Consider the following 25,110-nt stretch of genomic DNA (forward strand, 5'->3'; position numbering starts at 1 on the left):
TTGGATGGCATATTAATTCAGTGGCAGAAGAATATAGTATGAATATATTAGAGTGTGGGCCAGATGTTTTTTGGGGTGAAGCTCCTCCATGGATATTTCCAGTACCAAATGTGGACGTATAACTTGTGGACCAGAAGCGTGAATGGATTCAAAGAAATTAGGGTAATATTGCAAAAGAATCGTAATAACTCCATACCAATATTTACTGAAGGATCCGATGAGCCAGAGAGTGGACTTGTAGGAACAGAAGTGTTCACACAGGAATTTGTAACTGTTATTATCAGTCATTTACTTGCAGAATGTAACTTAAAAGTACATAAAGCCCTGAGGCTTCACTCTGGTACAGTAGGTGGCGGTATGCACCTTCACACGTGGGTCCGCGGTCCGCCATTAAACCAGAGAAGAAGAAGCTGCTGCTGGTCGAAGCCGGCACTCTGAATGTAACATTATTTACACAACCTGGAGCGATTCTGTCGGCGGTAAATCGCTTGAAGACGTGATTTTATCTGAGGAGATGTAACTTTTTAAAGTTTTCACCTGTACTGCTGGTAGATATAATGATGCCGAAGTTTTGTTTTGTTTTGTTTTGAAGTTTCGTGGATATCATCATTGAATCTGCCCCAGCAGTAGTTTAGACTTAATTTGTAACGCGAAACATCAAATGTCATCCAAACTTCAGTTTCACATTTTTTGGTACGTATCAGGAGAGTAACTATTCTATTTCTTAGCTTTTTAAAAAAAAAAAAAAAATGTTGTTTATTAATTTTTTTTACGACTATTATTATTGTTTATTGTAATATTACTGTTCTTTGGCTGCTGTGATACACAGGACTAATAAAGGATCTTTCTATCACCCACCGTGACTGTCTCTCTGTGTCCACCTGTGAAACATGTTACATGTGCTGTTAGCTGATCCACAAAAGCTGCGTTTTTCTGTCGTACTGTCAAAAGTACCTCGGTCCGAGTGAATCTGAAGTGCCATTTATGATCACATTTCGGCATTTTAGCCTCCTACGCCCAACAGTTCTGTGGCCGACCACCGTTACAGGAGAACAGGATTGTGGGTGGGGTGGACGCCAAAGATGGATCCTGGCCCTGGTGGATATACAGGTAGGCCCCTCTGAAACACTCACGATCCTCTGTGCCTGTAGGAAGTTACATGTGTGGTTCAGTGTTGTTTATCAGACTGACCTGCTGAGAGAGGGGTTTGCCTGTGATGCTGAGGTGACTCACTCTCTTTCCTTTTTTTCCTCCCCTTGGCTTCCAGACAGACACTGATGGTCATATCTGTGGAGGCTCCATCATCTCAGAGAACTGGGTCCTGTCAGCCCCTCATTGTTTCCCCAAGTAAGAACAAGGTCTTCACACTGAAAAATCATTAGATGGATTTTCAGTTGCGCGCCAATCCACAGGTGTTCTGCTTCTTATATGCGATTATGGATGTAATGTTAATTTTCTCACTGTGATGGTCATGAATGACTGTAGAGGAAACACTGGGATTTGATATTCAGTATTTTTCCAGTTTTGGGAATCAGTGTTTCATTTGTGGTTTGTAGTAATAACTACAGATGTCCAGTAAATGTAGTGCAGTAAAAGTACAATATATGCATCGAAAATGTAGTGGAAGTGTTGAGTAAAATTAAAACAAGTTGTTACTGATAATGATTGTTGTATTTGCTAAATGATAATCACACGTAAAGGGATCTTGATAAGTGGTTGAAATGTATGTAATTCCACACCAGCTGACTGAATGTGCACTTATCAGTTGAATGTACTGTATTGTAAACCTTGTGGGTGTGAAATGAAACCAGACATAACAGTGAAATCATGTGACTAAATATGCAACAATTAAAAATGCAGTAAAACGTAGTAGTCGAACATAGTGGGATACATCAGAAAAGGTCAGACTCAAGCTACTGGTGTATTCTGAGGGAAAAACCTTGAATATTGTTGAAAGACTTTAGGAAATGTTGGTGTCAGGTACAGCCTGGATTCCAGAGGAAAAGGACGGAGGGGTATGCCAAAGAAAAGTACCAGTGTCAACAAAGTTGCGGTATAGCTATTGGATGAGACCCCGAGGCAATGGAAGGAGTTGGATATTTCCACTCCTAGTTTTTTGGTATGAAAAAAGACTCCCAATGCTCAATGTCAAATCATTCCTCTTAAACTTTGTCTGTGTATATTGTCTTGGGTTTTGTTGCTGGCAATAAAACTCCACTGCACTCAGCTTTGAAGACTCCTGGTGATTTTGGGATGTTTTTTGTGACTCTGAAAAACTTTTTGAACAAAGACCGAGACGTCGATACACCACAAAAGCATAAGTTTCAGCAAATGGAAAAACTCAGACCAAGGTTGGTATGTGTGTGCAACGTTATTATTGAGCAGTTAATTATTTTACACATCTCCAAAATTCAATTTAATTATTTTATGTTTTTAGCCTCTGGCATGCAAATGATTATAATGTGTATGTAAAGAGGATAAAGTCAAGGATAGAAAGGTTTAGAGATAATCCACATCTGCTTTCATGATCTTGTTATGTTGCTTGTTTGATAGTATAATGATTACATGTTTCAAGTGCAGGTCCAGGTGTAAATAATATATAGTAGATAGTAATACATTTTTAATGATGAACTCTGCCCTCCTATAGGTGTCATTATATGGAACAAATGGGTTACAGATAGTGTTTCACAATCTATCGTCTCAGCATCGACATACCCTTGAGACAAATGTGTCTACAGAAATGGAAATTAATTCACCCTTTTACTTGTTATTTCACGTATTTCAAGCCACACTGTATATTCATAGCAGAGATATCTTCCTGTCCCAAAACATGTCTGGAGGGATCTTCAAGAGATTCCATTTGGTTAAAGCTCATCAATAACTTATTTTGTGACACTTTTAGAATCCATCTGAAGTGTATCTTATTACAAGTCATGCTATGCGGGGTCGAGGTGAAGTCTGAACAGGTTAGACTTCACTGAGCGACATTTGTTTGCTCTCAGCGATGGCAGTACCAGCTCGCCAGCTGATGTCGTGGAGTGATGTGCTCATGCTCGGGTGTGTGGTCCGATTGGTGTTTGTAGGTAGATGGGTCCAGTTCCTTTGATGGCCTTGCAGGCCAGTACCATCATTTCGGATGCAGGCTGCAACAGGAAGCCAGTGGAGATCACTGAGTAGTGGGGTCAAATGGGAGAATTTGAGTAGATTGAAAATTAGGCATGCTGCAGCTTTCTGGATACCCTGCACAACGAATCAGGAGTTGCATTGTGTCCTTTGTGCGGAAAGACCAGATCCTGCGGATGTTGTAGAGGGCAAAACAGCAGTGATGTTTGGGGTGCGGGATAGTCTGTCATCGAGAATTACCCCCAGGTGCCTCGCAGTTGATAAGGGCTATTTCGGATGTAGTGAGCAGTCTCCTTGTTCCTACAAAGTAGAGTTTGAAGTCTTTTAATTTTTGTAAGAAATGTTAAGTATAATATCCAAAAAACTAAAATATAAGTAATTCCTGAATTGATAATTGGCTGTTCAATTGAAATGGCCACATAAAACATAAAGTTAAATAAAATCCTATCAATTATATGTGTGTGTGTGTGTGTGTGTGTGTGTGTGTCTGTGTGTGTGTGTGTGAATACATATATATATATGTACCCCAAACAAACATCATATATAGCATATTGCTATAATGAGAGTACTTCCAAAGTAAATGCTCCGATGCAACATAAGGTATACAGAGGCTACAATAGGTATAATATCAAACACACTTGGGCTAATTGCAGGTTATCATTTACCAATATCTAGACTGCCAAAGATTGAGAGAAGATTGGAAACAAGGAAAATAAACCTGGACAGAACCTTCATAAATGTTATTTTATGAGCTAAATAAGGCGGAAGTCTTGCTTTCTATGTGACCAAATCGGAAGGAGGATCCGATTTGTCCGCTGACATTCCTTTAATTCCATTGGCTCAGGTGGATGAGGAGGGCGGGACAAGCGGTTGCGATTGGCTGTAGGTTGAGCGGACAGGTAACCAGCTGTTTGTGATCGAAGCCTCTACTAGGAATTTACCTGCAACCGTATTTGGTCAACCTGGAGGGATTTTGTCGACGGTAAAACGCTTGAGAACGTGATTTTATCGAAAGAGATGTAACTTTTTAATGATTTAAACTGTACTGCCGGAATCACACCTGAAGAAGACGGCAGGTAGATATAACGGTGCTGAAGATATATTTTTTAAGGTTTCGGAGAAAACATCATTGAATCCGCCCCAGCAGTAGTTCAAACATTACTTTTGTCGCGAAACATATCAAAATGTCGGCCAAACTTCAGTTTCCTGCCATTTTTTGGTGCGTGTCAGGTGAGTAACACCCGCCGTCCCCCTCCTTCCTCTCGCTATGACTGTCTCTCTTTGTCTACCTGTACATGTTACATGTGCTGTTAGCTGATCCACAAAAGCTGCGTTTTTCTGTCGTACGGTGAAAAGTTGAGTTGCCTCGGTCCGAGTGAATCTGAAGTGCCATTTATGATCACATTTAGGCATTTTAGCCTCCTACGCCCAACAGTTCTGTGGCCGACCACCGTTACAGGAGAACAGGATTGTGGGTGGGGTGGACGCCAAAGATGGATCCTGGCCCTGGCAGGTGGATATACAGGTAGGCCCCTCTGAAACACTCACGATCCTCTGTGCCTGTAGGAAGTTACATGTGTTGTTCAGTGTTGTTTATCAGACTGACCTGCTGAGAGAGGGGTTTGCCTGTGATGCTGAGGTGACTCACTCTCTTTCCTTTTTTTCTCCTCCCCTTGGCTTCCAGACAGACACCGATGGTCATATCTGTGGAGGCTCCATCATCTCAGAGAACTGGGTCCTGTCAGCCGCTCATTGTTTCCCCAAGTAAGAAAAATCTCCTCGCACTGAAAAGTCATCAGGTGGATTTTCATTTGAGCACCAATCCACAGCCTCATCCCACTCTTCAATCCTCAATTTTTTTCTCTCATTATTTTCTCATCTTGTGGCTCTGTCTGGCCGTCTCTGATTAACTCACCTTCAATCCATGACACCAAAATTCACAAATCAAGCCAGAATTCTTGGTGTAATTTTGGACATTGACCTTAAATTCAGCAGCCACATAAGGACAGTTAAAATGTAGTTAGAATCACCTTTTAAAAGACAGCAAGTATGAAATTACTTCTGTCCAAACTAGATTATTTTTTTTATTTTTTTTAACAGGATTAGATCTTAATGGTCTTTAAATCCAAGCAGAGTGAAGCAGCATTTAGTTTCAGTTTAAATCAGGGCTCACAGTGTTTCTGTACTCCTGCCTTCAAATAATTAGATGTCTAAATGCTTCTAAAGTGACAACTTGCCCCGACTTGCCTTTCAAAATATAGCCACAACAATGTTGTAAATATCAAGCCTATTACAACGAGCACTGCAGGCTATTCAGAAACCCTCTTTCAGTATAAATGTAAGGTTTCACATTTCCTGTCTAACAGGTTTTTATTCCCTTCATCTTCTTTCAGTCCATCTGAGGTGAGTTCTTACATCATCTACGTCGGCCGGTACCAGCTCAATGGCTTGAACTCTCACCAGTCAACTTATCGCGTGAGCCGGGTAGTGATTCCATCCGGTTACACCGAACCTAACAGAGGGAAGGATTTGGCTTTGGTGCAGCTGTCCAGTCCGGTAACCTGGTCCGATTACGTCCGTCCTGTCTGCCTGCCCGCCTCTGGCACGCTGTTCCAAGGTGGCATGCAGTGCTATGTCACCGGCTGGGGGGACATCCGGGATGACGGTAAGACTTCTTCACATCATGTTAACGTGTGTGTAACATTATTATTCAGCAGTTAATCATTTTACACGTCTCCAATCCAATTTTATCCTTTTAATTTTAGACTCTGGCATGCAAATAATCATTTTGTTTGTGTAAAGGGGATAAAATCAAGGATCAAAAGGATTGGAGATAATTCACATCGGCTTTCACGATGTGTCATGTTGCTTTTTTAACAGTATAATGATATCACGTGTCAAGTTAAGGTCCAGGTGTAAAGAAATATATAGCAAGTAGTAATACATTTTTGATGATTAACTCTGTCCTCCTATAGGTATCATTTACAGTTCCTCTACAGCAGGGCATGGAACCTGATGGGTTATTGATGGGGCTGCACAATATATCATCTCAGTGTCGACATACCCTTACAACAGGAGAGCTCCCACCGTTCTAATTATTCATGACAAATCTTATTGGAAACATGGGATTTTTGTGCTTCATGCACAGCAGTACACCAATCGCAATAATTCATGATCAATTTATAAAACAAGGAAGGGCTCACTTTGGTGGTTTGGTAAAGTACATGACCCTACAAAATCATGCCATCATCTTATAATCATGAATTATATCAAATAGAGCTATTCAAGTTATCTGGTGTTCCAGTAATGTGCAGCCAAAGTTCTACACGCCAGTAATGAGTAATGTTTAGAAATCATCATGGCTAGGGTGCAGTTTTAGCCCAGTTGTTAGAACGGGTGTCCCATGTACAGAGGTTTTGTCCTCACTGTGGTGGCCCTGGGTTCAAGTCCCAGCCTGGTTGCCCTTTGCCGCGCGTCACTCCCCCTCTCGTATCTTCATCCTATTTCCTGTCACATCTTCAGTTGTTCTATCAATAAAAGTCGATAAAAGGCCAAAAAAAAGTAAAAAAAAAAACCAAAAACATTAAGTATACTAATATCATGACTTTGTTGGATTAATCATCTGGTCAAATTTTTCTTTTACACACGAGAACAGTTTTTAAGTTTCTAGTGTAATTCGTGACAGCAGGACACACATTTCAGGATGCCACGATACTGTATATTGATAGTGATGATAGAAATGAACTGTCGATTTCATTCTAATACTACACGTTATGATATCTTGTAAATGGTGGTTGCAATGCACCTTGAAGCACTTTAAATAACCCTGTGTCTGAATGAGTCTATTTAGATATGCTATCCTTGCCTAATGCTGGTTGCAACCACCATTTAATAAACAAACAAACACACAAATAAATAAATAAACTAAAAGGAAATGTGGTAACCATTTACATAAGTGCAAAAATATACAAAGAATATAAGACAAGAAACTCTGACAAATGATATTAAATAGCATGAAACCTAGTTAAAACAACCAAGTGGTTATACCTTGTTGATTACATACATATATATTAAATCTGTTATTTAATTTACCTTATTCTTCATCTGTCCTCTTTTTCCCCTCAGTCCCTCTGCAAGGTGCCGGGACTCTGCAGGAAGTGCTGGTGCCAATCATCTCCCAGAGTTCATGTCAGGAGATGTACCGCTCGGACCCGATGGAGCAGGTGGACATCCTGTATGATATGATCTGCGCTGGATACCAGGAGGGCGGCAAGGACTCCTGCCAGGTACTGTTCGATCAGCTGTTTGTGTGTTTACCTTTACAAACACACTGCTTGCATGCACTGAAAATGGCTCTGAATGCTAACATGCTTAGACTTTTCTTCTGAGCACTTTGATACCTCCCAGTGGTGGAAGCTTAACAGGTCTGTGTGTGTTTCCCATCTGTGCAGGGTGATTCAGGAGGGCCCCTTGTCTGCCAGATGGCAAACGGGACCTGGGTGCAGGCTGGCGTGGTGAGTTTCGGGCTTGGCTGTGCTCACAGAAACAAGCCAGGTGTGTACGCCAGACTGACAAGTTACTCGAGCTTCATCGGCAACACGGTTCCTGAGATCCGACTGTATGGAGGAGCTAACGTGAACTGGAGTGGGAGGACTGCCATGTTGGTCAGCTGTCTGTCCTCCTTACTGCTCCTGCTTCAGAGATAAGATGTTTACAAACTGGATTTCTGAAAGGTGGAGGGCCAGCCAGGACAAATGAAGGATTTATGGAATTATGTCCAAATTTTTTCTGAATAGTAAAAGTAAAAAAAAAAAAAAAAAAGTACCTGACATGCACATTAAGCCATACTGAACATGAAGCATATCATAATCTTGGTTTTTAGAATTATGACTGTTATGATCTTTGATTCAAATTAGTTTGGATAGGTTTTGTATTTTAAATCAGAATTATGAGCTTAATAAATTATGTGTTCTGTATTTGAAATTAATTGTTAATTTGATTCTTTTTCAAAATCAGGTCAGTGCTCAGTACAACTTCTGATAGCCCTGTTTTTGAATGTATCATTTTAGACTTGCAACAATTTGATTAGTTGTCAGCCATTAAATGTATCAACTATTGTGATCACTGATGGATTTGACTCATTTTTTTACTTTATTTATTGATTTTCACAATTGAAAATGTGACAGTGTTCTGATTCCAGCTTCTTAAATGTGATAATTGTCAGGAGTAAAGAAACTGAATATCTTTGAATATCTGAATATCTTTGAGCTGAGAACAAGACTTTGCTCTGGGAAACAGTTCTAAACATTTTCCTACATTTTATATGATCATCAGAAGTTGCAGTCCTATCACGTTGCACATGGACCAAGACTTCATTTTTGTTCCTGCAACACACTTTTTTTATACAAATGTCTTTACAGAAATCCAAGTGAGTTCATCCTTTCATGTTAATTCAAATATTTATTTTACTTATTAAAGTAATTTTGAGAGACAAAATTACAGTGGCAGAGACAAGTGATGATGACACAGTTTTCTTTATTATAAAGAAAGTGCAGCATGTCGTTATGGTAAAAAAAGACTGCTCAGTAGTGCCTATTAAAAAAGCTAGCTTTTAAATTAATTTGATGAGTCTTTAGTCAAAATGTTCATGCTTTAAAAACACAACTATCATGTACACAATCGTCTTTGAAATTCCAGGAGGGAAAGTTAGGCATCAGGGGGAATGGTATCAGAGAGGATCATGGGAGAGCCGAGCTGCAACTCCTGCTGCAGCGATTCCAGATCAGCTGGAGTCATGCGGTGAACCTCGCTCCAATCAGATAAGAGGGAGGCCGAGAGGGGGGCTGAGTCATAACTGATGAAGGAGGAGAAAAATATAGAGAGCATTAGAGTGGCCCTTTTCTTTGATCATACAAAATCCCAAAACCGAACTGAGAAGCAATACTGAAAATCAAAACTGTCCTGAAATCAACATTCAAGTCTGCAGCCACTGGAATGTGTCCTTCTTGTTATGTCAGCTGGGTATTTGACCTTCACTGTGCAGATTGATGTATGTGCAGAGAAGTTCCTCTTCAGTTCACCTGATATCTGTCTCTGGTAGACAAACACTAAGTATTGACTTTTCAGTGAAGTAGGAAACATTTGTGCTTTGTACTTAAACTTTTAAAACTGTTCAGACATTTCAAGCCATACTGTATATTCATAGCAGAAATATCTTCCTGTCCTAAAACATGTCTAAAGTGACCTTTCAGAAAATCCATTTGGTTAAAGCTCATTAATAATACTTATCATATATAACTTGGTGCTTTGACCCTTTTAGAATACATTTGAAGTGTAGCTTATTACAAGTAAGTGCCAATTACTAACTAAAAGTAGTAAAGACTGGGAGAGTCAATTTCATTCATTCAATTTCATAAATTCACCAAACCGGATTCTGAAATCCCAACCTGGGTTTAAGTCAGACCTTTTTTTCCACGTACATGGGTTAACACTAATATCTACAATAACTATCAGACTACTATCACTCTTTAACACATAACGACATTTAACAATGGCTAGTTAATCATTTGGACACCTAAAACATTTCTGCGAGAAAAAAAAAAAAAAATCTACAACTGCTTTGACATTTCAGTCATAGTTAAAATCATTATATCCAGCAAATATGCAGATTCCAGATTCTCAAAAGACTGTTCCATGCTCGTGTATGTCATTTACGATAATAAACTGAATGTAATCCCTTAATTGATTTTTGCAACTGCTAAATTAAATATTTTTTTGTATAGAGCCATGGCATAAGGACTTGCAGCAGTCTTGATGTAGATGTGCTTTACAACAATAACACAAAGTAGGATTTTAGTATAGAAAGGGATTCATTTAACTCTGACTGCTGCAGCCTCATATTGCCAACATTTGCCTAAACTACGTCTACCAGAAATACACAACGGCAGATAATAGTGTAATTAAAAGAGTAAAACGTGAGAAATGTGTTTGTGTCCAGTATCAGGCATTGTTTTTTTTCATAAAAGCAGTATCTGGTAACAAGTTCACACTGTCTAAAACCTTACCTGTCCCGGTCACAGTGCTGCAGGTCTGTGAGAGACTGATTGAGAAGATCATCCAGGTCAAAGCCCACACCGTACCCAGCCCCACTGCCCTTAGGGGTGACCGAGAACACAGGGGGTAGGACGTCTTCCACCTGACAGGAGAAAAGCGGGAAACATTGGGTCAACTGAACTTTGTGTCCTTAAAATCAGGAAGCAGAAGATTGTGACATTTAAAGCCTGGTGTGTATGTTTTTGTATAGCTTCTATAATCAAAGGTGTATCAGTGCTCTGTCCACATGCAAAAAGCAACAGAATATTTTACAATGAAGACACACCTGGGATTTTGAGAGCTGCAGTGTTACTGTATGGATGTCAGGGGCGATAGGGGGCCCCTGTTGTCCAGTATCTGTGAATCCTAAGCTTGGATGAGGCTGTGAGGGGACCCCTAAAGCCCCACAGAGTGGGTTTGTGGTCTGTGGCCCAGATTTCTCTCCTACTGAGGGGCACAGCTTCTCCATTCGACTGACACTTGAAGTCGACGGGTTCGGGTGTGAGTTAAGGTTATTCTGGCCTCCGATATCCACGTTGCCATTTGTCTCTCTGGTGGTGAGAGTTGGAGCTTTAGTCAAAAAGGTCTCCAGAGGAATCAGCTGTGACTGAGGCTGAGGCTCAGGCTGGGTTTGAGGTTGGAGCTGGGGCTGAAGAAAGCTCGTCGTGGGAGGCTGTGGCTTCCTGTTTGGTTGTGGCTGCTGTGCTGGCCTCGTCTCTAACTGCTGCCCACTCCAGTTCCCCAAACAGTTGAAACCGCTTTGTCCATTGCTCTCGTTGTGAGGTTTGAGGGTATTGTTCTTAACGAAGCCACCAGCGACAGTCATTATTTCTATCCCTCCGCTTACAGCAACAACAATATCTGCTGAAGGCTTCCTCTGGTTCATGGAGAAAAGTAATGACGGCTGTTGAGTGCTGGGAGGCTGAAAAATGCCCTGCTGGTTGGGTTTAACTTGAGAGATGAACTGTTCATGAGACTGAATCTTCCTTGCCTCTTTGTCCGTGTTGTTGTTCAGTGCTCCATGTGCACTATCCCCGATGGTTACACAAGGGTGTGAGTTCACATTACAGTCCTTGTTCTTTGCTCCATCATTATTATTAGGAATTTGAGATTTCTCACCGCCTCTGTCCATCATCTTTGTCCAACGCTGCAAAAGGCTTTTGTCATTGTCGCTCAGCAGAACCCCACCCAGCGAGTCCCCCTGCTTTCCCTCTCTTCTCTCCTTTTCCTTCATTTTCCTCTCCCTCTCTCTTGCCCGTTCCTGCCTCTTCCTTCGTTTCTCCTCACGTTCCCGTTGACGGTCCTGTGCTGTGACAGGCCGACGCGATTCTGCCACAGAAGACAGTGAGGACGATAGACCTCCTCCTGCACAAGCGTCAATGCCCAGAGCAGAGGTACCTCCATCTGCAATGAAGACATTAATTCAAACAAAACTGGTTTAAAGAATGACATGTCAGTGATACAAGTAGATATGGAAAACAGTGAACTCACCACCCCTGGCTTTGTTTCTGAGAGCTGACTTCAATAAAGCTGCCTTGAGTGCAGCTTTGGTGTCCTCTGAAATGGCTCCTTCTTTTCTGGTTCCCTCTCCTGCACCTGGAGGAGGCCTTGCATTCTTGGACAGCGACTGTGAAAGGGACTGAGACAGTGACTGGGCCTGTGCCACAGAGAGAGAAAGGGAAGGCACAGTGGTGGGGAGGGGTGTCAGGGTCTGTGCTGGCGTTGCAGGAATGGAGGTGGGAGCTGGGGTCATGGACTGGCTCTGGGTGGACTGAGTCAGAGGAGCCTGAGTACTAGTTAGCTGCTCCGGTACCTCACTGTCTCTCATTGTTTCTGGTGGAGTGTCCTGACTGGACACGGGTGTGGTTAAATCGATGGTCTCTGGCTGACCGCTGTCTGAGTTGGCACTGGGCATGTCCACATCAACTGGGTCACTTTCACTTTTCGAGAGCAGAGGCAGATTATGGGTCACATGAGGCGGGATGACTTCTAAAAGGGACGCAGGCTTGTTAAAGGTTTGCAACTGATTTGTAAATGTGTGGTTCACTTCTGCTGGTGTGTGGTCTTGTTGCTGTTGAGGTTTCACTTGTGCTACTTGCGGGTGTTGTGCCATTGGAACCAGTGTTGGTTTGCTAAGGTTAACAGTCGCAGGCTGAACATTACACTGGTTACTGGTCTGTGCCTCAGCTCTGACGTTCGCTCTTGGCAGAGGCCTGAACTGCAGCCTTTGACGACAGGTCTGTTTGTTTAGATGAAAGTCCTGGATCTCCATCAGAATCGCCTCTTTAATTTGTTCCTTGTTCATAGGAAGCTTGTCAAATTCAAAGTCAAAAGCTGGCACGCAAATTGGCTCATCATCTTGGTCGTGGTACTTGTCCAGGTAAGGATGCTCCAGCGCTTGTGTTACAGTGATTCTGTCACGGGGGTCAAAGCGCAACATGGCCGCCAGCAAGTCCAAAGCGTCTGCTTCGGCTTGTGGGTACAGTTTGGCCAGAGGCACAGACGACCGTGATGGAAGACTCTGAACATAAGAGCGCACTCTGTCTGCCCTAATAGCACCTATCAAACCCTCTGGAGGAGTGCCTAACACGGACAGAATGAGCTGAAGCTGGTGGACGTAGTGCTTACCAGGAAAAAGCTGCTTACGGCCCAACATTTCTGCAAAAATGCAGCCAACAGACCACAAGTCAATGGCCAAACTATAGTGATTCAGAGACAGCAGCAGTTCAGGAGCACGGTACCATCGAGTCGCCACATATTCAGTCATGAAGGAATGAGACTCCTCAGGGTGTGAACTTAGACCCCGCGCCATGCCAAAGTCCCCGATTTTTAGCTCACAGTTCTCGTTCACCAACAGGTTGGAGGGTTTGAGGTCACGGTGGATGACGTTGGCAGAGTGCACATATTTAAGGCCACGAAGGAGCTGGTACAGGAAGTAGCGGGTGTGCTCTGAGGTGAGCGTCTGGGCAGAATGTATGATCTGGTGCAAGTCACTCTCCATGAGGTCCAGTACCACGTACCTGCACACAAGGAAAGTTCAGAAAAGACAGATAAGCTCACAACACTTGGCCAAGCTGTCAGGAACTGAAATCATCTTGATTTACTAATATAAGTGAACTGTGGCCATGTGAATAAAAGCCAATTTCTAATTTGTTGCAGTGGATTATCTTCAAAGAATCCAAACAGCAGATTATATTTCATTAATTCTCAATTCTAAATTCCCCCAATGCATCTCTCATCTAATCATAAATCTTCTGAACAAATTCCATTCCTTTGTCAGGGGATAAAATGACCTCTGCTGGAATGGCCACATTTTCAGTTGAAAAAATACATACTATTTTCGGGTAATTGAAGATTTTAGTCATTGATCTATTATACCGGATGCTCGTGAGATGAAAAAAACTAAACAAATGGATACATGTGAAAACTGTTGTTCAGTGACAGCAAGTGAAATGCCTCTCAGAACATAACTTGATGGAAAGTTTAATTTTATGTAAACAGGCTGAGTAAAATTACAAATAGTGAATGAAAGTTTTAGATATTTTCTTAATGAATACACTTTCTGCAGACATCTCTGGCCTGAGCATGTGGACCATGAGTGGTTTGCCACCAAACTGACAATGAAAACAAAGTACATACACAGACTTGAAGGCAGAGTGAGGAAGGTTCGGCTGCAGGATGTCTTTGATGGCGATAATGTTGTCATGTTTGAAATGCTTAAGGATCTTCAGCTCTCGCAATGTGCGTTTGGCATTTGTCAGCACCTCAAAGGCATTGGAGATCTTCTTTATTGCCACCTGCTGGCCTGGAAAAACACAGCAGGACAAACATGATGTACATCTGAGTTTGAATAACAATGTTAAACCAGTACTGAATTGCCACATTTAACATTAAGAATCTTGGTATACACAAAATGAGTTACGCGTTATCTTCATCAAATCAGCCCTACCATTATCCCGCCTCCTGGCAGATGAAACAACACCATAGGCCCCTGTGCCGATGGTTTCAATAACATCATACTCCTCTCCGACGTCGAACTTCACATCCAGAGAGTGTGCTTTCAGTATGGCCAAGTTTTTTGCTGTTGTGCTGGTGTCTGTGGTGCCCTCTGCTGCCTGGATGCCACGCTGGTTCTGGTTTTCTCTGCTTTTGTCAGTGGCCATTCTTTCAGGCGACATGGCAACAGGTTGGTCATTTTTCTCTTCCCCACCCTCCTTACTGGACATTTTTCTGTAAAGAATCAAAATTAGTAACGTGAGAGGAATTCATTGGTATGATTTCTTAGCTTCTTAACCAGAATGCTGTGCATTAGATTACTGTGCTGCTTTTTTTTTCCAAGTTTTATATCTTATAACAAGTGACACTGTATTTGTCCAATATCATTTTCAGTGCTTATAATTGGTGTTTCTGTTATCCTTTCTTGCTGTTTAATAACAGCTGGGTCTGGGTGATATGGTGGACATCATTATCACAATGTTAGTAGAGATATTTTTCAATGTTCACATCAATATGACAGATGTATGCAGAATCAATAAGGAATAATCAATCCAAGGAATTCTATGCCAATTGAAATCATACTTACAAATTGTTAATTTGAGAAATATACAGAAGGACTTATCGTAAGATCATATCAACATAATGATTCTTCTGAAAGTTGCTTTGCATAAATGATAAATTGGGGTCCTAACGTAAACATAATAAAAGTAGAGCTTAAACAATTTCAGAGCCTTTGCTGATTTTCTTTATCAAATATGACAACAAATATTCTGAATACCTGATAACTTCAGGTTTAGGGCTGTTTATCAGACAAAACAAGCAATTAAATTCCTTTAAGTTTCTTTTGGCTCTGTTTTGTTACTCTATGACACTGAATAGACAGGGCTATAATCAGTTAATAAGATATAACAAGCAGCTAAATCAACAATAATATCTGTTTGTTACTAACCACACTGAATAAAAGTGTCACGTTCTTTAACAAAAGATTTAACAGCCTCACCTACTTTTGACTAGATTAGTGTTGTGTGGGAAACGTGTGCTGTGCTAATTAAAAAAAAGAAAAACCCATACTGGTCCACTGCAACAATTAATCGACTAGATTGTCGGTCAAAAGAAAATATGAATTTTTCAAGCAAAACTGTGAAACATTTGCTAGTTTTAGCTTCTCAAATGTAAGGATTTGCTTTTCCTGTCATGTATGATATTTAATGAAGAGTCTGGATTTTTGTCTGTTGGTTGGACAACAGAAACAACTTAAAGACGTCATCTTGGAAATTGAGCACTGAGCATTGTTCACATTTTTGGGAACTTGACAGAACATGTTCACAAGTAATTGTGAACATGATCAAATTAACGAACAATGAAATCAAATGTTTGTTTGAGTCAACAACATTTAGTGTGTGTTCTTGCACTTATCAGTCCTTGCTTGGACAGCTACAGTCACACAATGTGGTAGAAAGAGCTGAGGCCCCCAGGAGCCACTGCAGGTGAGTGAGTGATGATTCAGGTACAACACAGACTCAACAGCTTCACAGGGTTAAGATAATGGTTTGGCAATAGTTTAGCACCGACATAGACTAGAAGAGGTATTTTATGTTTAACTACTGCGAACATTACAACAAGCTGACAGGACAGAAACGAGGCGTGACAAACACGCTGCCCAGCAACTTCACACACACACACACACACACACACACACACACACACACACACACACACACACACGCAAGGCCTGTCAGTCAAATGACCAAAACCTGTAGCTCTCAGCCAAAGAAACGTCTGTGCTCATCTTGAGTCTGCTGACAAATAAACAATAAACACCCCACGAGAAAGTGTGTTTAGCAGCCCACTAGTTTGAGAACTACAGAGGGATTTAAAGAGTAATGTAACACACGTAAAGACGCAGCCTTACCCACTTTTGGCGCAGGGGCGTAGGCTAGTTACCTGAAGCTTTCTAGGATTGCTAGGAAGCATTATTCGCCAAACCTTGTTTTTACCATTTTATAGAAACAACCGGGTGAACACAGAGACTTGTTTCCAAGTAAAGGAACAGGACTTCACCTTGTGAGTCACCCACGACATCCGTAATTATGTCTTTAATCCCGTAGTAGCACGGCTATCTCTTGTTTTTGTCTGCCGCTTCCTCGTGCAGTTCCGCGTTGGGTTTTCAGTGCCAGGTGACGGACCAATGAGAAGAGGCGACGTACAGTGGAACGTCCAATAGGAGCGGCGATAGTGGTTGGAGGCGGGACATGAGTGTAGACAGTAGGGTCTCTGTTTGTTGGGTGGGTTAGGTGACGTTGTTTTCCAGGATTCAATTATTTTAGGTGGAGCCACATTGACAAAAAACAAAAAAAAAAAAAACAAGAAGAAAGAAAGAAAACTACCTGCACTAAACTAACGACTAGTAGAGTGGTATCAGGTTTAATCATGTAAGAAATGTAATTATCTCATCTATTTGTTTCATTATGTATATGGTAAATAGCCTCTATTTAGGGACTTTATTTAGTAATATGCATCCTGTAAACACAATATAAGCTAAGATCTGTAGCTGTAGCTCAGCGGGTCGGCTAGTGATCGGAAGGTCGCTGGTTCAAATCCAGCTCTGGGCAGAGCAGAGCTGCAAGATACTGAATCCCAAATTGCTCCCGATGTGCGGTTGGCACCTTGCATGGCGGCCTCTGTCATCAGTGAGGGCCCTGCGATGAGCTGGCGACTTGTCCAGGGTGTACCCTGCCCTAGGACATCTGGTATTGGCTCCAGCAAATAAAACCCTGCGACCCATAAAAGAGATAAAGTGGTTACCGACAATGGATGGATGGATGAACCGCAACATCAATTCCTGTTTCAAGTATTTTACTCTTGATACTTTATATAGGCTACATTTAGCTAATAATGGTGCAATGTTAAAGCACATTTACTCACCATAAATACAATTTTGGGTAAGGCCTGCTTGTATTTCTTCCCTTCCATTTTTGAGGCATATGTTGCATTTTGTACTCCATTAAATTTAGACAGGTTTAGTTACTAGTTACTGTGTAGCATCAGATTATTCATACCAAATACAAATCTTTTATATATATATATATATATATATATATATATATATATATATATATATATATATATATATATATATATATATATATATATACTGGATTACACTTTCCTGCAGTAAATAAAGTAATTGAGATTGGCTTCACCTTCACCAGCAGCAACATTAAAATGATGAACAACACACAGGGCCACAGATGTAAACTTGCTTAAAGCTAAGTGGCTGTGCACCGTTCCTTTCAAACAAACAAACAAGCAACTGATACATAATCATGTTCCAGTGATTTAATATATTTGATATGTGCAATGAATGAAAATGTAGTGTAATGAATACTTTTAGTTTCCGTTAAGGTACATTTTTGATACAACTTTTCCTTGTAACACTTTTATTCTGTTAGTGGAAAAATCAAGTTAAAGATCTAAACTGTGTTCAGACATCAAACTGAGACATTCATGTGCTGAACACATACAGGCTGCATTATAGAGTGAACAGCTGCAGTTACTGGTATGAGCACAGAGGGGCCAGCTCTTAACACTTCCCCCCCGAAGGGCAAACAGACTGAAGTCCACAGTAATCACACAGTCAACTCCCCTCTGGCTGCTCCACATCTGGACCCGGGCTGTCCAATCAGAGGCAGCGACCAAAATCTAGACCAATCACAAGTGAGAATCTGGCTTTTAACACGTCGGCTAGACTGGGTGAAGTTTGAAAGGAAGACGACGCGGACTGAGGTTGTTTTTTTTCTGCCGCATTTTAAAAAAATATCCCGAAGTGTCCCGAGCTGAAGCAGTCATGGCTGTGCCGACGTGGGAGAGGAAAACGCGCGTATTTCTGTGCGTTCTCGGTTTGTGTCTGTCTGTTTATGCGCTTCACGTCGAGCTGTCCCGAGAGAGGAACCCGGACTACAGAGCGATGTGCGACCTGGGGGAGTCAGTGAGCTGCTCCAAAGTCTTCACCTCCAGGTATCTTTTGTTTTCCACCCCCGCGTTGTTGCCTCAGCACATACCTGGTGCCTGTGCAGAAATAAAAGCCCCAGGGTTGTAGCTACTTTAGTGTAGTGGCCATCGAAGCATCTCTTTTTCTAAGTTGTGTGCATACAGTTTCTATATTTTATGGCAGATGAGACCCTCTTTGCTGCCACGTGTTAAATTCTTTCTGCAAATACGTCACATCAACGATTTGTTCACAGGAGAATACTGAGGATATTCCTCTTCATACCAAGTTCTTTCAATGAAAGCAATATCTTCTAGATAATTTTTTGGGTTGTTTTTTTCATGCTCCTGTCAATATTGTTGCTGCTCTGACTGTTTCTTCCTTCTTTTTGGCAGATGGGGACGTGGTTTTGGCTTGGTCCAGTTCTTTGTGGCCAAAGATAGCCCTCTGAACCAGCCCAACAGCGTGCTTGGCATCATATTTTACACTCTGCAGATGGGCCTCGGTTAGTCTGTCATTGTCCTCTGCAAATTACACAGCAGGAGCTGAATGTTTTTAGGCAAAACAGCTTCACTATGTTAGTGAACTGTGGCTTACATTCCAGCTAAATTAACAGTTTTATGTTCTTTTAGTGGAAGTAAAGTGATAAAAACCCAACATTAAGGGAGACATATGATGCTTTTTTTTTGTTTTTTCATTTCCTGCTGTGTTTTATATGTGTTGGTGTGAATGTAAAAGATCTTAGAAATTAAAAAGCCAAAGGTCAGCACCAACAGAAGCTCCTCTCTCCCACAGAAAACGCAGGCCCTGAAACGCCTCGTTATCAGTCCCGCCTTTAATTTAGTGACTTTGTGACCTCACACTGTATCACTATGTCAAATATTTGTTTAGTAGTTTGGCACATAAGAATTGATTTAGCACAGCTCTTCTGTGTGTTTGTGAGCTGACAAATCAGAGTGGACTGTGTATTCGAGAGACAGACAGAGGGCTAATACAGTGCTGCATCACTGGACAGTGTGAGAAATGTGTTTTTGAGCATTAAAGCATATAAAGCAATTCTAGTAGTCACTCAAAGTAAAATTATGAACCTGAACATGAGCATATTGTGTCTCCTTTAAATAGGCTATGTAATAAGTTTTCACTGATTGATTGTTGTATTTGCCTTTATTGCAGGATTGTCTCTCTCCAGAAAAGCTGCAGTGTTTTTGGTCTTCTCCTCCTGGGTGTCTGTGGCTGGCTCACTCTATCTTGCAAGCATTCTCGCCTTCATTCTGGGGGATTTCTGCATGGTCTGCGTGTCAACATACGTTGTCAACTTTGCGCTTCTCTTCACCAACCTGAAACGAAGGAGAGGTATTGAAGGAACGAAGGAAAAGGCTGGATAGAAAGGGTCCCTTGTGAAATTCAACACTCGCTTTTTTTTTTTTCTTTTTTTTGCCGAAGCTGCACTGGATCCGAAGAGTGAATTCTCTCCCACTGTGTTTCTGCTTTGTTTACACCTATTAAGACTTTTAAGAGAAACAGGACTGGATGAGAGCCTCTGGAGATCTGTAAGATGATTTTACACAGAAACCTAATAAAGCAGCAGTCATTTTTGTATATCAGTGTGTATTTGCAATACTGATTACATACACACCTCTGAATACTTTATCCTGTCCTATGTGATTTAGGCCTGGCTTGTGAAGCCAACAAAATCCCAGAGGTTTATAAACCCTTCTGTACATGAAACTAAAAAGCAGGTGAAGAGGTACAGCAACATGCAATTACTCAGTTTAACCAGCAGATGGAGCTAAATATTCGTGGTTATCATGGCGTGGTGGCTGTGGTCAAGTGTAATGTTATATTTCGACAATACAGGGAAACTACTCAGTGAGTGAAAGCTGCACCTTTAACACAAAAAGTCAAACAAGTTATTTCCTGCACTTTACAAGGATATATTGTCTTTAGATTAATATTCCTGCAGCATTTGCATGTATGTTAGACTTTACTCTTGTAGATGGTAAAAGTTTTACTGTTGGGATAGTTTAATTTACAGCGATGCATCATATTCTTTGACATCATCATATGTTTGCTGCATCACTGACCTGTGAGAACCATCCAAACATAAACAAAAACAGCATGTTTTTAGCTTTGTTCTGGGAATTGTTCGAAATTCTACTTGGGAAGCTGGAGGTGAGTGACAAATGCAGCAACAATAACTTAATCTGTGGTAGGTTTTTGTCCCTGAGGATGTCTAAAATCAGTTGGTGGACTTAAAGGTTGATAGTTTTATAGCTGAAATCAAAGGTTCAGATTGAAGTCATCACACATCCAGCAGTACATTTGTTTCATTAATCGGTGGTATACTTAATTATTGCTTCATTTTTGTTCTGTTTCCATCTACTACCACCTATAAATCTATTAGTTAAGTTTGTGAAACATCAAGCATGTGCACTTCTTCAAATCACGCTGCCACCTCATCCATACAGCTCCCATTAGGTAATCATCACATCAGCGGTTTGGGTTAGTCGACTAATGTTAATAATTGATCACACTGTCCTCTTGTCCATACTTTCACTTCATCTGAATATATTCAGAAGTGAGTATAGAGGCCGACAGTGCACAAATGTTTATCTGATGCACTACGTAGTTAAATGAAGAAAAGCTTCGACCAAGATAAACGACAAAGGAACAACTGTAATATCTTTTACCTGGAAAATGTGCCTCTTTCCAGGAATAATATTTTTTGACTGTTTATTATCACATTGCGTATAAACACAACAGATGAAGGTAGACAATAGATGAGTAAAGCATCTTTAACATAGTGAAAAAAAATGAATTATGCAATCACATTAAGATTGCTGATGAGTTTTGGAAAGAAAGTTGACAACAATGTTCTTATAAAAGTGCAAATGATGAAAATGCATGTTTAGATACCTACCTGTTGCCAGCGGCTGTTTTCGCAAAAGGCCTGAGGTAATTTAACAGCCCCCAACGACAGGTTTCAGCAGCTTTTGTCAGCGTTCTTATTATCGGTTGACTTCCAGTGTGGACAGATGTCACTGAAAGACGACACACAAACAAAGACTTTCTTACAACATAACCAAAGTGACATTCTCGTCTATTTTAGCCTCTTTTCTTTATGACACTCCTCACCATGCCTCACCTTTATTATTTACTCTTTCCAGTGGCCTTCACAGTTTACTTCCTTGTAAGGTAACTTTCCACAAAATCAAGTTGATTTTTGACAATGAGTGACTCAGTCAGCTGTCATCAATCCCTCCTGTCACCATGACAAGATACTTCTCCTTTTCAGATTACCAGAGAAAAACGGATGATGACTTACAAGAGATCTGTGGCAAAAGTCGCAGCATATAAAAAGACACAAAAGGAAGTGGTTTTATGACCACATTCACATGGCACACATTTTCATCTGACATAATGCTCAGGGTGGGTTTCTGGCTTTAAGTCATACACCATAAACATAAGAAATCTGATAAATTGTTATCATTTCACCCAATTAAATCTACAACAGCAATGGAGAGTGAAAATCCAGAGGGACATCAAGCTACCTTTCGAGGGAAAACAACATATTTGATAAACCATTAGCTTCTGTTAGACAACAACTAATGTTAACATTCAACCATGTCCTAGCTAACATTACTGCTTAATGGTGTTGCACGTTACTCAAGAAGAAGCTGGAATCAACAGAAACCTCTTGGGTACATTTATCTAACCCTGAGAATGAAACACACAGGTTAGCTCGGAAGTGGTTGAATGCTAACGTTAGCTAATGGCCTATCAGCTTTATAGTTTTATCTTGAAATAAGGCCTGATGTCCCTCCAGATTTTCAATATAAATCATCTTTTCAAATGGCAAATGGCAAATTGAAAACAACTGTGTCAGACTCCTTACCTTCAGATGACATGGAACACAGCAGAATTACATGATCCAGCAGTTGAGCCGCTGTGTGAATATGGTCTATGGCCTAACTAATAAAGGCCGTTTAACTACATCCTTGGCTTGATGTGAATGTACTTGAAATAAGCACATGTGATTCCATTTTCTAAGTTGATCAGTTTGACTTAAAGAGCACACCGCATTCAGACAGGCAGACACCTCACTTCACCAGTGTCACTGAAGCTCTGTAAATTGTACTAGTGATGTTCTGGGTGGTTTGAGTGTAGAGCCTGTGGAGTATTCCTGTCCTGGGTTGCGATGAATCATGCCAGTTTGTGATGTTTCCGGTCAGGATGATTTCTCTTGCACCTCTGTAAAAGTTGACTAGTCTTGCTCCAAAAAGTAACTCTCCTGAGTTTCAGCAGGGAGTGGAGCCTTTTCTGTACCCTTTTAACCAATGTGTGATGACCAAGCTCATTACTCAGTGATCTAAAATCAACTGTTCTGTTCTTTGTGCACCACTCTGCAAGATTGTTGATTATATGAACTCTCATTCATGTTGTGGCCATTGATGGTGGTGTTGTCAACATACTTCACTATAGAGTTCTCTTGATGTCTGGGAGTGCACTCAAAAATCACATTCAGCAAATACCTTAACACTTCCTCCAGTGAGTCAGGATCGGTCTCGCGAGTGAAATCTTATCACCTCAGTTTCATAGTGATAAAGATACATTGGTGTCAGCACCCATTGAGAAGTTTGTGTGTCAATTCTCTGTTTTCGAAGAATAAAGCATGAGATCAGACACGCTTTAAATGTCTTAACATGACTTAAATATTAATCCCACCGCAATAAATGATTAAATCAATGATTGAGTATAGTTATGGTTTAATGTTCTTTTCAGGTAACCATGCAATCATTCCAGGAAGTGGGAAAGCTTTGGATGGGTGGCTCCTTTTACTTATTGTCCAGGCTCCATTCTTTCTCTAGTTCACTAATGAAAAAAGATATAACTCATCTTGTGACAATAATTGAATGTGGATAGCTTTCAATTCCTTGTTTTTTCTCTCTGAGATTAAAGTGTATTGTCTCTTTTTCTACTTTTGGAGGCAGAGGTTTATGCTTTTTTATAATCATTATGTAGTAAAGTGACACTTAATTGCCATAAAATTAATCCAAGTTTCACTGACGACTGAGGACTGTTGTTATATAACTGCGTCTGAAAAGGCCTTTCTCCTCACTGTCAAAATGCATATTTGCTCTTTGAAAATACACTGAAAATGATGGATGAGGTGTTAAGGATGCAGCCAGAGCATGAACGTATATTATGTGCGGATTATTGTTTTTTGTTTGGTGAGTTATGTCATCCTCATGTCAGCGGCAGCTATTCATCGCTTTCTTTGTTCAGATTTCTTCTTTCACGACTGCAGTGAAGACACGCACCGTTGTTATCAGTGATGAGTTGTATCCCAAAGGTGCTGGTAGAAGTAAAACGTGTATCTGAGAATGATGCACATATCCACACTTCCTGACCAAAAAAGCCCCAATAACAGCTGTCTGATAGTCATTGGTTCTGATGAAGATAACAGTGGTTTATGTTGTGAGTTGAAAATAGACTTCTTTGGATCACTCAGCAAACCAAGATGAAAACATGCATTACTTATTAAATGAACTGACATCACGCTGTCGACACATGCTATGTAATCTACTGACTAATGACTAATAACATTAGTAAATTATGTATTTTAAGCAGTGATTGAATATTGCCAAGCATTTTACTTGACCATTTCCATTTTCTATGTGCCAGTTTTCCTCTATGACATAGAGAAAATCTTGCACTTTTTATTCCCCTACATTTATATGATGATTTTAGTCACATTGCATGTTGTATGCTGTATTTTTCTGATGATCATAATCAGTAATACTGAGTCTATGCTGGGACGAGGGAGGGTTAGTGTTTACACTGCTAGCACAGAAGCTTTAGCCCAGAACGTGCCAGGGCTAGCTGGCTACTATCTGGACTTTAGATGTCTCTGGCCTACAATAAATAGACATCATAACATCATAAGTAGTATTTCTTCACATTCTGTTGATCATTTTAGTTAATTTATAAATGTTTTCAACAAAGATTACATATTGCACCTTTAACTTGTTCTTACTTTAGATACTTTAGTGAATTAAATATCAGATTTAGGACTTTTACTCAAGTACTTTTCATGTGTATAACTTTTACCATAGACATTTTAAACATTATTTTTAAGTGTCACTTTTGGGTACTTTATACAACACTGATTTTTATCCAATGAGAAAGTTTAAAAAGTATCCTGAATATTACATCCAGCATGATAATAGCAAGTCAGGATGACAGCAGTGACATAACCAGGTGTTTTATCCTTGAAATGTTATTCTATCTATACTTTGTGAGCCAAGGTGCTGAAATGCATAATTGTTCTACAACAATGACGGAAGACACCACTCTCTTAGTCACATGTTGCAAAAATGTTCCATTGCTGGCTATTTCTCAACCTTGGAACATGCGAGGTATGTACACTGTCTCCAGCTCATACGTGACTGCTTTGTGTACGTCTTTGGTGGCAACACAGTAGAAGTGATGGCAAGCCTCAATTATTATGTAACAAGAGTGACTGCAAAAGGGGCAGTTCTCTGTCATTAAAACCATAATTTATTAAATTATTCCAGATATCACGTAAAATAAAAGGGTAAATTAAAGTTTTGATATTTCTCCTACACTTTGTTTAATCTATTTGTCTGTTTGTTTCGCTAACTGGACACACCTTCAATCATGTGGGAGGAACACCTCATGGCAGGTGACAGACCAGACCACACCACACCAGGTACAGTATATAAAAGAATGACAAACAGCAACTGTGCAGTCACACAATGGCTTTGAGGAAGTGGATCTGTATATTGACCCTGGCTAGCCTTTTATCTGCAGGTAAGGCACTCCAGATGCTGGCTAAATAGTTTGAATATATTAGGCCTGCTTAGAAATGAAGAAAAACTCAACATTTT

At 40.6% G+C, this 25,110-nt stretch overlaps 3 protein-coding genes and 2 long non-coding RNA genes across 5 annotated transcripts; 3 read left to right on the plus strand and 2 right to left on the minus strand.

Annotated features, from left to right (window-relative positions):
- Nucleotides 1–414: 414 nt before the first annotated feature.
- LOC119010064 lies at nt 415–2,228 on the plus strand. Its single transcript, XR_005071887.1, has 3 exons — nt 415–693; nt 1,008–1,110; nt 1,268–2,228. It is a non-coding gene; the product is annotated as an uncharacterized LOC119010064 (long non-coding RNA).
- A 1,767-nt stretch (nt 2,229–3,995) lies between these two features.
- On the plus strand, nt 3,996–8,247 carry zgc:92313 (uncharacterized protein LOC436869 homolog). Its single transcript, XM_037081324.1, has 6 exons — nt 3,996–4,353; nt 4,533–4,648; nt 4,808–4,887; nt 5,517–5,788; nt 7,249–7,409; nt 7,575–8,247. The coding sequence occupies exons 1-6, from the start codon at nt 4,308–4,310 to the stop codon at nt 7,827–7,829; spliced, it is 930 nt and encodes a 309-aa protein (XP_036937219.1). The 5' UTR covers nt 3,996–4,307; the 3' UTR covers nt 7,830–8,247.
- A 391-nt stretch (nt 8,248–8,638) lies between these two features.
- mapk7 (mitogen-activated protein kinase 7) lies at nt 8,639–16,402 on the minus strand. Its single transcript, XM_037081323.1, has 7 exons — nt 16,273–16,402; nt 14,165–14,445; nt 13,855–14,020; nt 11,707–13,235; nt 10,502–11,619; nt 10,188–10,318; nt 8,639–8,977 (listed from the first exon to the last, which is right to left on the minus strand). The coding sequence occupies exons 2-7, from the start codon at nt 14,439–14,441 to the stop codon at nt 8,830–8,832; spliced, it is 3,369 nt and encodes a 1,122-aa protein (XP_036937218.1). The 5' UTR covers nt 14,442–14,445; nt 16,273–16,402; the 3' UTR covers nt 8,639–8,829.
- A 1,538-nt stretch (nt 16,403–17,940) lies between these two features.
- vkorc1 (vitamin K epoxide reductase complex, subunit 1) lies at nt 17,941–19,798 on the plus strand. The gene is made up of 3 exons (XM_037081556.1): nt 17,941–18,228; nt 18,595–18,704; nt 19,373–19,798. The coding sequence occupies exons 1-3, from the start codon at nt 18,059–18,061 to the stop codon at nt 19,582–19,584; spliced, it is 492 nt and encodes a 163-aa protein (XP_036937451.1). The 5' UTR covers nt 17,941–18,058; the 3' UTR covers nt 19,585–19,798.
- A 1,315-nt stretch (nt 19,799–21,113) lies between these two features.
- LOC119010006 lies at nt 21,114–22,401 on the minus strand. The gene is made up of 3 exons (XR_005071867.1): nt 22,095–22,401; nt 21,345–21,531; nt 21,114–21,240 (listed from the first exon to the last, which is right to left on the minus strand). It is a non-coding gene; the product is annotated as an uncharacterized LOC119010006 (long non-coding RNA).
- Nucleotides 22,402–25,110: the final 2,709 nt, after the last annotated feature.

The sequence above is a fragment of the Acanthopagrus latus genome, chromosome 20 (assembly GCF_904848185.1).
Source record: "Acanthopagrus latus isolate v.2019 chromosome 20, fAcaLat1.1, whole genome shotgun sequence".
Lineage (NCBI taxonomy): Eukaryota > Metazoa > Chordata > Actinopteri > Spariformes > Sparidae > Acanthopagrus > Acanthopagrus latus.

Excerpts from the sequence above, each read along its gene's own strand:
- zgc:92313 (XM_037081324.1), top strand. The coding sequence starts at position 4,308 with ATGTCGGCCAAACTTCAGTTTCCTGCCATTTTTTGGTGCGTGTCAG. Across the intron at positions 4,354-4,532 it reads CATTTTTTGGTGCGTGTCAG|GCATTTTAGCCTCCTACGCC; the intron begins GTGAGTAACACC and ends GATCACATTTAG. Across the intron at positions 4,888-5,516 it reads GCCGCTCATTGTTTCCCCAA|TCCATCTGAGGTGAGTTCTT; the intron begins GTAAGAAAAATC and ends ATCTTCTTTCAG.
- mapk7 (XM_037081323.1), bottom strand. The coding sequence starts at position 14,441 with ATGTCCAGTAAGGAGGGTGGGGAAGAGAAAAATGACCAACCTGTTGCC. Across the intron at positions 13,236-13,854 it reads CACTCTGCCTTCAAGTCTGT|GTACGTGGTACTGGACCTCA; the intron begins GTATGTACTTTG and ends CCTTGTGTGCAG. Across the intron at positions 10,319-10,501 it reads TGCAGCTCTCAAAATCCCAG|GTGGAAGACGTCCTACCCCC; the intron begins GTGTGTCTTCAT and ends TTCTCCTGTCAG.
- vkorc1 (XM_037081556.1), top strand. The coding sequence starts at position 18,059 with ATGGCTGTGCCGACGTGGGAGAGGAAAACGCGCGTATTTCTGTGCGTT. Across the intron at positions 18,229-18,594 it reads TCCAAAGTCTTCACCTCCAG|ATGGGGACGTGGTTTTGGCT; the intron begins GTATCTTTTGTT and ends TCTTTTTGGCAG. Across the intron at positions 18,705-19,372 it reads CACTCTGCAGATGGGCCTCG|GATTGTCTCTCTCCAGAAAA; the intron begins GTTAGTCTGTCA and ends CCTTTATTGCAG.